This window comes from Periplaneta americana, chromosome 1 (assembly GCF_040183065.1).
Source record: "Periplaneta americana isolate PAMFEO1 chromosome 1, P.americana_PAMFEO1_priV1, whole genome shotgun sequence".
NCBI classification, from domain to species: domain Eukaryota; kingdom Metazoa; phylum Arthropoda; class Insecta; order Blattodea; family Blattidae; genus Periplaneta; species Periplaneta americana.
The window spans coordinates 107,075,336-107,089,198 of record NC_091117.1 but is presented as its reverse complement, the minus strand read 5'-3'; the positions used below and the strand labels follow the sequence as shown (position 1 = coordinate 107,089,198).

At 34.4% G+C, this 13,863-nt stretch overlaps 1 protein-coding gene across 6 annotated transcripts in view; it reads left to right on the top strand.

Annotated features, from left to right (window-relative positions):
• LOC138699467 (G protein pathway suppressor 2) overlaps positions 1-13,863 on the top strand; it is a 106,158-nt gene that overhangs the window by 13,642 nt on the left and 78,653 nt on the right. For 3 of the 6 annotated variants that reach the window (XM_069825405.1, XM_069825370.1, XM_069825379.1), the window contains exon 2: positions 12,309-12,528. In XM_069825405.1, the coding sequence (XP_069681506.1) occupies positions 12,309-12,528 (220 nt within the window). Of the gene's footprint in view, positions 1-3,968; positions 4,495-5,321; positions 5,523-12,308; positions 12,529-13,863 lie in introns of those variants that run through there. The other 3 variants (XM_069825395.1, XM_069825413.1, XM_069825387.1) reach the window with 3 other exon arrangements.

Here is a 13,863-nt window from a genome sequence, read left to right as displayed (position 1 = left end):
CAGGTCACATTGTCACTCAATTGTACTTGCACCGATTTCACATTTCTGATAATCCTACTTGTCTGTGGTGATGACGATCTGGAACACATTCTTCTATACTGTCCATCCATAAACCACAAAAGAAGTAAATTAAAATCATCAGTACCAGTTGCAGAAGACACAGCCCTGCAGTATATATTGATTACTAGCAACAGGTATCTATAATGAACACCGATCAAAATACCCCTCATTTCTCGTGAAAAACAAGAAATGAATGGACTACAGTGGACTATAGTGGACTTTATGTTGTCAGCAAACAGCTGGATACATTAAGAAGATTGATTGATAAATTTTTAAATTTATTTTACATATCTTTTAAGTTTTTTATCTCCCTCATTCGCTTTTCTCTTACTTTCTAAAGTATGGTCCTAAAAATTTTATTATCTGTTCATTTGTAATTCTTGATATTTTGGCGAAGTGCAGTTTATGAGTAATGGAATGACAATTGTTCAGTTTTTACACTTTTGAGATGTAGACAAGAAAAAACAAATCGAGGTAAACTTTGTACTGGTAGGCCTACTATATTTTCAACAAGGCAAACAAATGTAATTTTCATGGAATACAAAATTTATTTTCCATAAATGTAATTAGTGTCTCAAAGAAAAATGTTCCTGGTAACGAAATGACATCATTTATACATGCATTTTGTCCTTACAAACAATACAACAATAATTCAGCTCACTTACATGCTATAGTGAAGTACAAAAATTATACTACAGAAAGAGATGAATAAGAAACAAAATTGTATATGAATTAAATATTTTCCACCAATATTATATTAAAAAACATTAATAATAGTAACGGAATGACAATATACAGTAATACTTTCATTCTGTTTTAGTGATAGGATCAGAGAAATGGTAGGCCTACTTAATCCTCCGATCAATGTTTTGGTAGTTTGCCTATAATTTGGTCTCCTTCTACCCAACATTTATCTTCTTTTGAGGGAAATGTAAATATTTTTTCCATTTTCATAATTTCTTCTAGAAAATGTAATTTTGTATGTTCCTTTTTTTTTTTTATCAACATCAGTCACGTGATCCACAAATAATCAAGTACTTCTTTTTCCAGCATAGAATATCAAAGCAAAATCCCCTTGAAGTAAGGTAGAATGGTTGTCTATTCCCTATGTTATACTCACATTTTCCGAAGTTTGCTTTTGAAATTGCGAACAAGTTTTTGGGGTAATAACTTAGTGAATAATATTTATATGTAATTTTGTATGGAGCAGAATGTCCATGCATCACAGCATGAATGTTTTCAGTCATCCCTACTGGAACTATTCAGGTCCATATACTATTCAAGTCATCCTTATTTTCTGTAATTTCAAGGGCAGAAATATGAAAAATATTTACGAAGTGCCATGAAGCTGTTACTCCATAGCATTCTTTAACAAATATTAGATTGCAAATATAAAAATGTTGTTTAAACTGACTGACAGCACCATCATTCATAAAAGTAGGTAACAGTTTCTGTGTTTGGGTTAACAGATTTAAAATGATTTATAATTTATCCAAGAATGCATGTACAGATTAGTTATTGTGATCAAGCTCAGCCCTAATAACAGCATAGAAATATTCAGAATTTTTGTGATTTCAAAACATATCCCTCTGACCAATGTGTACTCTGAACTTCATTCTACATCTGAGGTGATTTGTGCTTCTGACCAATGTGTCCTCCACATCTGAAGTGTATAATTTTCTGCGAAGTCTTCTTGCGCAAATGTTCCTCTCATTTGCAGATTTCTTTTTTTTTCTTAAAAAAAAAATATACTTGTTTGATGAATGTATGACATAAGACTTGGGGTAGCAAATTGGACAGAGCATCAAGACACTGAATAACAGTTCCATGAGTTTCTTTCAGAGTAACTTGCTAGTTCATTAACCACCTGGTTTGAAATTCTCTCATTTAAAGAGTACTCTTAGATGTACATTTGCACACTTAGTACAACATTTTGACATCATACAATATAGTCTTCTTTCTCTTGATCACATACTCTAGTGCTAATGATGTCACAAAATGTGTTACTAATTTCTGGAGTAATACCACTTACTGTTTTTAACCTTCGAGCGGGTGCGTTGTTGGTTTAAAACCAACATGCTGGGTTTTCCCGTTGTAAATAATTACTGTCAATGGTGACAGGTTACTGAATACAGGTATTCTTTAATTACCCTTTCCTCTAACAACAGCTTGTAGTGAATTGTATCTGTGGGTATTTTTGCAGTTTCTATCGTGGTTTGAAAGAGCTTAGACACATTTGTTGGTCATTGTCGAGCACGCACCCGTTTGTAACATACCTTGTTTTTAACTGTAGAATCTGTGAGTTAGTGTTAAGATTAGTGAAAAATAGTTAGAAAGTGTTAGTAGTGTAATCGTACTGTAAATTATTTCTTACTATAATGATTATATGATTCCATTCAAAACATTACCAGTCATATAAATTATTCAATATTTCCATGAAAAATGTAAGTACAATAAAACCTCGATAAGACATGCCACTTATTACGCTATCCCATGTAATACGCTTTTTTTGTCCGGTCCCTGCACATTTCATATATAACGCCTTTATAAAATACCCTGTTTGTTCTAGTCCCGCATAATACGCTGTTTTTGTGGAATATTTTCGATGTAATTTTCAGCAATGTAACAGCAATGAAACATCTTGGTCATTGAATTCACTGCTACCATTAACCTGAAAAGTATTGGTATTCGACCCTTTACCTGCGCATTTAAACCTTCATACTTCATACCTTACTATACCCCATCCTCTTGTTATGCTCTCTTATTCGACTCCTTATCTGCGTTAAAGCCTACATTCAGTTACGATACCTCACCCTCTTGCTAACCCTCTCTCTCAAACAACATTCGTCACTTGGCTGTAATAAAATTCTGGAAATTTTTGCTGGGCAGTTTGTTGTCCTTTTGTGTATTGAAGTGTCTGTGTGATTACAATGAGTGTTAAACGAAAAGCCCTTTCTGTGTCGGAAAAATTGGAAATCTTACGAAAATACAATGAGAACACTCTTACTCAGAAACAACTCTCTGATGCATTAGGAATTCCATCATCGAATTAAGAACGATAATCAAAAATCGCGACTTAAATCACTACAACTGCTACGTCGGGAGGATGTAATCGCAGAAACTGAAGTGTGGTAAACATGAGGACTTGGAGAACATGCACACGGCAAATAACTATAAATGGTTTTTTTTTTTCGAAAGAATTAAGTGCAGTACATAATGTAAATGTCTTTGACGTAGAGTACTGGTACAGTAATTATATAATGGAGTAATACTGTATTACCATTCATGAATCATGTATTTCAACAAAGAAAAATGCTGATAGATACTGTATATAAGTCAAAATTAGTATACCCCGCCTAATATGTGGTCCCGGTTAATACTTCACGAAGATATTCGAAATTTAGCAGTGCAAAGACCTTTGAATGTAAGAAGAAATGATTTTACAGATCTATCAGAAGCAAAATTTCTTGAACGATATAGAATATCGAAAGCTGTGACGTTAAAAGTGCTGGAAGAAATTCAAGAGAGGTTAGAATACCATAACCAACGAAATTATCCTTTGTCATCAATGCATCAATTGTTAATAGCATTGAGATACTACGCATCTGGCTCTTTTCAGCTGGTAATGGCTGATAATGCTGGTGTTTCGAAAGCAACTGTGTGTAGAACAATCAGTAAGGTTTCTGCTGCTATTGGAGCATTAAGACCGAACTACATTAATAATCTTCAGCAGGAAAATATTGCAGAAATAAAGCGTGGATTTTATGATCTAGCACACTTTCCTGGAGTCGTTGGTGCACTAGATTGCACACATATTCAAATACAGTCTCCAGGATGGAACCGAGGTGAGGCATTCAGAAACAGAAAGGGATTTTTTTCAATAAATGTACAGACAGTCTGTGATTCGAAATTAATAATTAGAGACATAGTTGCACGTTGGCCGGGATCTGTGCATGATAGCACAATATTCAACAACTGTCGGTTAAGAGCAGATTTTGAGACTGCAAGAATTAATGATGGTGTTCTATTGGGGGATAATGGATACCCCTTACGTCGATATCTACTGACTCCTTTCTTAAGACCACAAACGAGGGCTCAAATGAATTACAAGAGAGCTCATAAAAGGACCAGAAATTGTGTGGAAAGAATGTATGGAGTGTGGAAGAGAAGATTCCCAGCCCTTAGAATGACACTTCGTATTAAAGTTCGCACCGCTCTCAAAGTAATCATTGCAACAGCAGTATTACATAATATAGCCACCGAGATGAAGGATGACATCCCACAAGAAGACTTGTTGCTACATCAGTATCTTGGTCAACGTAGAATGAGACTCCGTCCTGTGAACGATGATGTCCCAGTCCTCCTCATGGCACATCAAGAACCACAAACAGCGGTTGGATTCAGAAATGCAATAGCAGAAACATATTTTGGGTGGTAAGGATCATATTTTATTATTTTACTTACTTGTGAGTTCCATGCATGCATATGCATAATACGAGTGTGTCGTTTTCATTTTTGCACAGAGTCCACTGTCCACTGAAAGAGGTCTGTAATATGCATTTGACCTACCGCACCAAAACGTGTGTTCTCCCTTTTTAAAACATATCCCACTTAACAATGATCTTACTATGCACTGTACTGTGTACTGGGCTATAATACTGCGTCACACATTACAGGATTATGTAACCTTCCTTCCCCTTTCCTTCCTCCTTCATTTCAAGATTGCTGCTGACACATGTTTTAGTGCAGTATCGGGGCCACTGGGCTAGCATAAAAAATCACGTATTTCTTTCTAAACTAAAATGCATTTATTAAACAATTCGTAGCATTAATTCATTATCTAAAGTTCTACAGTCAATGAAATTGAGGAAAAATATTTATCATTGTTGTGTATTACTATATTAAAACATATTGACACAATTGTGTTAATAAAAATCTTTGCTTTCACAAAAAATACTTTAAATAAAATACTGACCTTTAATTGATTTATCAAATAATTATTTTATTCATTAACTATCACTTAAAATACCTAACTAAAATAATGTAATGCAATTAATTTTAACTTTGATCTCTGGCTTGAATAACGTTTGTGCAAGCAGTGTAGTAATATAGACAGTTCACAAAAGTCTTTGAATTATTATTACTTCTCCAATTGTTTCTTCAGTAACTGTTGTTTCAGTTGTGCATTCTCAATCTTGATGTCAAGAAGTTGTTCTTCTTTCCTATACTTTTTAATGAGGAATTCTTTCTCAATTTCACAGAGTGATGTGCTTTGTGCTGCAAGCTCCTGGATCTGTGAATAACCCCTCTTACTTCCCGTTGTTTTTTTCTTCGTTGTACAAGCTGAGCTACCGAAGGGGGGAACACCAGACGATGAACCAGACTCTTGAAATGAAGTGTGGAATAATTACTAATGAAAAATTTTATAATCTCATACTATATATTGTTATAATTATAATAAGGTATTACGTTTTTATGTTAATAATGATTACTTTAAGGGTACATGCTACTGAATTTTGTAACTTCTACAATTACCTAAATAGAATAATTTTATACCACATATTGCCAGTATTGTATTGTATTGTATTGTGTATGTATGCAATGCTTCAATAATATAGAGTAAATCTTACTCAGAAAAAAAAAAAATAATTGAAAAAAAATTATTAATTCATTAGTAATCATTATCGTTCAGGTAAAGTAGCTGTATCAGGATAGGCATCCTTGGTCCATGCGTTCTGTTTACAAACATTAACTAAGGCTATACTGTCCATTCACTGATGTTATAGGTAGGGGATGGGGAGTGCACTTCCAAGCAGTTAATGTTTGTAAACAAAACGCACAGACCAAGGATGCCTATACTGATACAGCTACTTTATCTGAACCATAGTAATCATGTTAGTCACAGAAAAATAAAGTTAATGCTGATTTCTGAAGCTTAGCATATAGCCAACATGCCGTTCTACTGATCTGTGCATAGGTTTTATTGAATTAATAATGTTCAAGTGTAAAAAATAATTAAGTTTGAATTAATTTTTTTCTAACATATATTACATTAAAAAAAATTATATTCTCAATTTATTTAAGTATACAGTAAAGGCAATTCACAATTCCGTCCTTCTATAGATTCTGCAGCAGTGTAGAAAATTCCGTTACTCTATATCAAATGGTTTAGAAGAAAAATGTTTTACAAGACATGAAAATTTTGAAAATTTTATTAGCAGCTAATTGAAATAAAAATTTTGTGATCAGAATAATTAGTATAATTTTCTTCTAATGATCCTGAAATGCCCTGCTGCATAGCTACATCCTTTCTTCTATAGTCTACTAGATTCCTCTCTCATTTTGACCAGTTTCACTCCACTTCTGTATTTCTGGTACTTCACAGATGATCATCGTTGCCTGTCAGTGACTCGCCTCTTGTCATAATTGTCCCATATCTTCTTGTCTTGTAATCCTGGTGACAACCCACATTCCTACAATATTCTTGACTGTGTTTCACTCCATCCTACATTGCAGTCACTTACTGCTTCAGCTACAGCCATATCAACCCATTTCTTAGAAACAAAAATTTCTTTGTGACCCTCAAACTATGTAGAAAATTCTGAAGACTTGACGCCTAGTACCTTTTCCTTGTAACTACCATGAAGCTCACCATTATGTCAACTAAATTATCCTGTTGCTACTCTTCAGTTTGATATACATTTTTATACATTTTTTTTCAATTCTTGTCTGGCATGCTCTAGAGTTCCTTCTACTGTAGTTTTACCACTGCGTTCTATAATTGAATCAGTCAATTAAGAAAGGGCTCAATGGCATGTTTTTAAGAAAATGGTTTCTTCACATGCATTGGTGCATAATGGGTAGATACATGATTCTGCATTAAAAGAGGTCATTTCCACTCAATGACATTGGTTCTATAACTGTCTGAATATAGCACTCTTTCAGAAGTGGCTCTACTCCTGGAATTGAGGCCTTTATAAAGTAAATTTGCATTGACACCTAGTGACAAACATAAGAATAATCTGGTAACAGTTGGTTACCAGTTACCAGTTCCAGCTGTTTTAAATAAACATGGAGTCTCTTGGAGGGAATGCAGTTATTTGTAATGAGAAGAAAAAAAAGAAAAGTATAATTATGTAATAAGAAAAACTATAAAAGTGGAATATGTAGAAATCATTGCAAATGCTTCAAAAGAAGGGATATTTATTGTAAAATTGGTATCAACTGATATTAAGGAGGTTAGTAAATGGTGGCAGAAATACTACAAGAGAACCTACTTGTCAGGAGAAACACAATCGAGAGGAACACACCGTGATCAGAAAGTGAAACTGCAACCAACAATGTTCAATGAATACAAGTATGACTCAAAGAACCCAGGGAAAGTATGTGTTTCAGCATTCACCGGAGGTTTGATAAGACACACTTTTGATTTCAAGATCAGATATTGTGAAACTTCCGGATCATTGTGCCTACAGTGAAAAAGTTCCCATTAACGTTAAGAAGATTGAGGATCTGTCTAAATTAATGTGCTACATACCAGATGAACACTTATCGTAGCTTGGCCTACTAGCAGAAAAAGGGATGATGTTTAAAGGCCATTCATTAATTTTATTGTTCATTTTTTCTGTTGTTCTTAACAATGTATTATAATTTTGACATTATATGTTTCTGTGATTATGAATATCAGAATGATTTCAGTGAAATAAAAATATTAGTCAAAATAGAATTTATTTTTCATAATTTTATTATCAAAATAGGAATTTTCTTTTGAAGGGCTCAATTCCACAATTTTCAGTCAGTATAACAACTTATCTGAACAAATTTTGCTTGTGTTTCATACATGATAATGCTAAAACCATTGATTATTATAAGATAGGTATGTAACTTTGTATCACATATTGTCATGTTTTTACATACCGGTAATCAGTTTTTTCTTTCTCCTGAAAAATTAGAATTTGTGTCATTGAGCCCTTTCTTAAATGACTGATTCAATTCTAACATGCTCATCCAATGTTTTGTGAGAGTCTGCATATTTAAACTATTTGAAAACTTTTCCATAACTGCATGCCCTTTCCCAATTGTACAAAATGACTGTGCCATTCTTCGATTTATGTCAAAGGGTGATCATCCTGAATTACTCTTGCTAAGCCTATCTGAGGTGTGAGAATAACTATTTATTTCCCCACAATTTTTGCAAAGTACATTCAATTTACAGGCAAATCCACTGAAGTCACTAGTCTCTAACACTAGTAATTTTCTTTACAAAACTTGCACTCCAAAGCACTCAATAATGCACCTAAGCACTTTACATCTCCTACTATATAATTAGGAACACTGTCTTCAGAAATCTCCTACTAGTATCTACACTCTCTTGTAAGTGTGATAGCCTCTTACTTGAGTAAGTGTTCTGAAGTAAATTCAATATATTTCTATTACCATTTGCCTCTGGTGATTGGGCTGAAACTGATTCTCATGATTCAGTTGAATCTAGCGAAACATGTTTTTTCATCTGCTACCTTCATTTTGACCCATCTACATTCACTTTTCATTTCAGCAAGCTCTTTTCTTCTCTTCTTTGATACAGGTTTGGCTGGAATGGTACTCATTTTATTCCATGTTTCCTAGGCCTAACCTCAAATTCTTTCTGTTTTGTATTTACTAGTTTTTAAAACCTATATTTTCACCTTATATTATCAATCAAGTTATGTATAACTATTTACATTACAAACGAATAAACATAAATGTCACATTATAAGAACTTTTTCACTTAGAAGTAGGCTGCAAAGAATTAATAGGCCTACAATGTTTTTATCACTGGGAAACATCTGCTTCGAATAAGCTTAAAGATCTGTTGGCTATCCTGGTTGTTTGCATAAACTGTATGAGAATTATATGTCAAAAGTTGCACAGGAAAATTACATTATAATTATGTCGATTCGTTCTGAAAATATGAAAGAAAACTGTTGACAGTGGTACATTTCAATTCCCACGCCCCCAATTTAAATCCCATGCTTTGCAGGCTTACACAAACTAGCGAAATAGAAATACTTATTCATAAGAATATCAGAATAAAAATTATACGTCAAATTTCTCATAGATTTACGTATATTTTAGCGCAAAATTTAGTCACACAAGTTTGATATTTTTCATCAAAATTCAGTAGCGTGTACCCTTAAAATTAAGACAACTCACATTTATTTCTCCACGAATTTCTGCTTCTGTCAACTCCTCCCTTATCAATTCTTCCTCTTCTGTCGTAACTTCTGCAATTGACTCATTTGCTCTTACGATAACTGGTAAATCAACTATTTCCTCTACTTCAGTAGTGTCGTTGACTTGATTATTTTGATTCATGATTTCTCCTGGAATTATACAATAAGAACAGTCAATGATCTATAAAACAATTGTGAGGGGCTGAAAGTAACAAGTACTACATAAAAATCAAGTAGGCCTACTTACCATTGTATTCTGCATCACAGTCTAATTCATTTTGTAAAGGCTCCAACTGATCCTGAATGATGGCAATAAGTTTAGAATTCGTGTCATCAACACTGGGGATGAATGTACCACCACCAGTTTTGAAACGCTCTATTTTTTCCATAGAATGGTCCTTTTTCACATTTCTTTTCATGTTCTCGTAACACTGTTTTATTTGTTTCAAGGTCCTAGGTGTTACATTTAAATGGCTGTTGAACTCGCTTGTCAATGAAGTCCAGGCTTCCTCACGTTTCTTTAGTGATAGACTATCACTTCTTTTATTTTCTATTATACCACTGTATTTCGTCATAATGTCTATTATAACATTTTTCTCATAGCCTGTATAATTGCAACTCCTAACTCGCTTTTCTTTCTGCTTATTCGTTTCCATTTTATTGTACTATATATCACCACAGTCGTCTTTAAACACACAATATAGGTTAAAACCGTTAAAATATACCGCCTTATTAATGATATAAAACAAATGACGATTGACATGCGTGAACAGTGAGTGCGTTCATAAAGTCAAATATATAAGAACAAGGTTCATAACATGAAGTTACTTAACGAAGTATCAGAAATGTTTGGTGAAACACTGGTGTCATAACATGGAGTTAAAGTATTAACACTGCGTTAAGTAGCATAAGGTTAGAGCTATTTTAACAATGGTCGATGAAACCGGGCCAATATCTTGTATTCTGATAAAAAATTTAAATGCTTAGTTATTTTATGCGCACATTGGGAAGCCTACTTGCAACACATCAACTCTTGTATGAAGTTAAATATGTGTAATAATATGTACATAAACAACACTAAATGTCTAATGGAGGAAGCTAAACATTGTTTGAACAACCTTCAAATCTATGGAACTGAACACCTAACTTCTACGAGAGGAGTAATAAACACCAGAAAAATTAGGACCAAATTACACCAGCAAGAGTACAACGCATGGCAACTTACCTCAAAAGGGAAAAGACGTTATTCTGTACAGTGAATTCACTCCCTCTAACAAATGGATAACTAAGCCTGATGGAATGACTAGCGGGGAATGGAAGGAGACTATCAAGATGACTGCCAACGTAAGTGCTGTAAGAGCCATACCCAGTAGGTCTCAGGAGATGCCTCAGTGAGATAGAAACCCTTGGACATGTCCTTGGAGCCTGCCCTTATGGCGAAACATTGCATATACATAGGCACCATGCAATTAGAACTAAACTGGCCGATGCCCTTAGAAAACTAAAATACACCATCTATGAAGAAGTCCACGGAACTGCCCACAATGGCACTAACAGACGAATTGACATAATTGCCATTAGCGAATCCATGTCTCAAGGGATGATAATCGACCCCACCATCAGGTTTGAAACGTATAAAAGACAGCCTGAAGACGTACATGAGGAGAAACGAGCAATCTATGTTCCAACCATCCCGTATTATAAAGATAAATACTAACTTCACGATATCAGTGTTATGGGATTGATGTTTGGAGCAAGAGGAACGATACCTAACTTCTCAATTCTGTAAGACCCTAGGACTACACAAATCGTTTCTGAATGAACTGGCCCTCCTCAGCATTATTATTATTATTATTATTATTATTATTATTATTATTATCATTATTGTTATTATTTTGACTTTTTTTATTCACCCTAAAAAGGACAAGCCCTATGATGGATTACAACAGGAATTTTGTCACACTTGCCATGATCACACTGAAGACTGTCAGCAATGAGACACGCTAGCAAGCCATTGCGTTGAGAATTCAAATGCAGTCCGTGATTAGTGTATTCCTCTCTTACAATGAAGGATGTGTCTAACTGGTATAATATTAATGTGGGTCATATACCTCCAACTGAGTCACGTCAATCCGCAGATTTACACTCTTAACCCTCTTATTCTTACAAGGCTTGTCATGTCTCTGGAAAAGGTTCACAAAACGCACATTGGTATGGCCACTCCTCTGCAATGTTGTGAATATATTGAATAATTGAGGTTCCTGTCCAGGTTGTTTTCTGCACCCCCACTGTAATTACATGATCTTCTTTAGCAAGCTCAGATAGATCCCCTACAACATTGGGCAGAGAAGCATTGGGTTTGGTAAAGCTGGTAACAGTATATTTATCACCCAATGAAACCTGGAGCCATTGACTTATTCTCTGCCATGACTGCTATCTAACAAAAGTATTCTTCTCCTATCTTTCTTCAAAAAATTCTCTGTCTAGTGTTAGTGTATGTCCTCTGTGGTGTTATGTATTGGTATGGTTTTGTTGTTGGATGATTGAAATTATTTTCGCTAAGATGTCTATAATTTTGTTACCCATTAAACCTGTATGCTGCATTACCGACCAGCTGGTAAACACTCATGGGGACATTCCCTTGAGAGCTGGCATGAATTTGTTTTTGAGACTGTTAATAGATCACTAGGTTCAGTGTTTGCCATGATGGTAATGATGTTGATGATTGTAGGTACCTCCATGAAATTGAATTCATTGCAGGATGACATTTATATTACAGTTATTACCTGTGGAATTGAAAATACATTTTATTGCATTTATTATTTTAAATTACAAAATCCCAGATCTGCTATCGAGATAGATTTCTGGGCCCAGAAAATAATTATTAGCCTACCTCATACCAACACATTTAAGGAGGTATTTCCATCTATTGTAGCTTCATTTCTTATTTATTTTGAAAAATAATTGAACATAAAGATGACTCTAAAAAACCATTAACTAAATATAAGTGTACAATCTGATTTGCATGTTCTACAGAGCAGGAGGCAGATGCAGAAGTAGAACGTCAGAGAAAAGAACGTGAACGCAAGCAAAAACAGGATGTGATGACTCTTGGGGAGACCAGGGATCAGATTTCTCAGCTGGAACTGCGATTAGCGCAGTTGAAAGATGAGAAGCACCAGCTGTTTTTGCAGTTGAAGAAGGTACTCAATGAGGATGATAACAGGAGACGACAGTTGGTGGTTAAAGAATCCAAGTAAGTGTTTTCATGACCAGAAAGGACACTCTGCAAGTTGAAATTATTTTCACTTTTTTTTTTTTTTTTTTTTTTTTTTTTTTTGTAGTCTGGTAATAGAAGTAGCAGTTTTATACCATGTCACAAAAGTTATTTGCCAAATGGAGAAACATTGTTATTTTGAAGTGACAAATATAGAACCACGATAAAGACAACAAAGACTGCAATAAGCACCACAACAAAGACAATAACGGCCACAATAAGGACCAAATAAAGGATAATGACTAAAACCATGAAAAGGATTATGACGTGGACCACGAAAAGCACCATAACAGGGATCATGTTAATGAGCATGACATGACCAAAATAAGAATGACGACTATGACCACAACAACCACAATCAGAACCATAACAAAAAGAAGGACCACGTTAAAGATCACATTAAGGACCATGACAAGAATCACAACAAGCATCACAAGGATTACAATTAGAATCACGACAAGACCATATTAAGGACAGCTACAACAATCACAAGCACCACAACAAAGATCATGATAAGGATCATGATGAGGATCACAACAAAGACAATGACCATTATAAGGATCACGATGTGAACCATGAGAAGCACTACAACAAGGATGATGATGGGAATCACGACTTGGATCCTGATAAGGATCATGCCATGGACCACAATAAGGATCACGACATGAATCTCGACCAGCACTATGTCAAGGATCACCATCAAAACCATGGCAAGGACCACAATAAGGATAATAAGGATCATGATAATGATTGAGACAAGGACTACATTAAGGACCATGGCAAGGATTATAAGAACTGCAGTAAGAACCATGATAAGGATAACAACAAAGACTATGATTAAGGATCAGGACAAAGATCACAATAAGGACATTGACAGGAATCACAATCACCATGACAAGTATTACAACAAGGACCATAAGCACCAAGACAAGGATCACGATGACAATAACTGAAAGAGAAAATTAAGTGCTGTATATGGAAAACATTTACCTTTCAAATTTAGAAGTGGTTTTACATCATAAGTAGTCTAATAGATTAGGTTCGAATATTATGTTAAGACTTTAAGCAAAGAAGAGAGAGTTATAAATTGATTAACTAGCGGACTTATTCGTGTTAATTATGTGATTGTGTTAATTATGTGATTGTAATTGTGATTGTATGTGTAATTAATTAATCAATTACTTATATTCAAGTGTTAAAAGTAGTGTGCGCAAGATTCAAAATGGAGTTATAAATTCTTTCAGCTATGAACTTCAAGTTACTTTAATTTAATTACCATAGGAATACTGGGTCATTCTCCAGATTAAATGTATA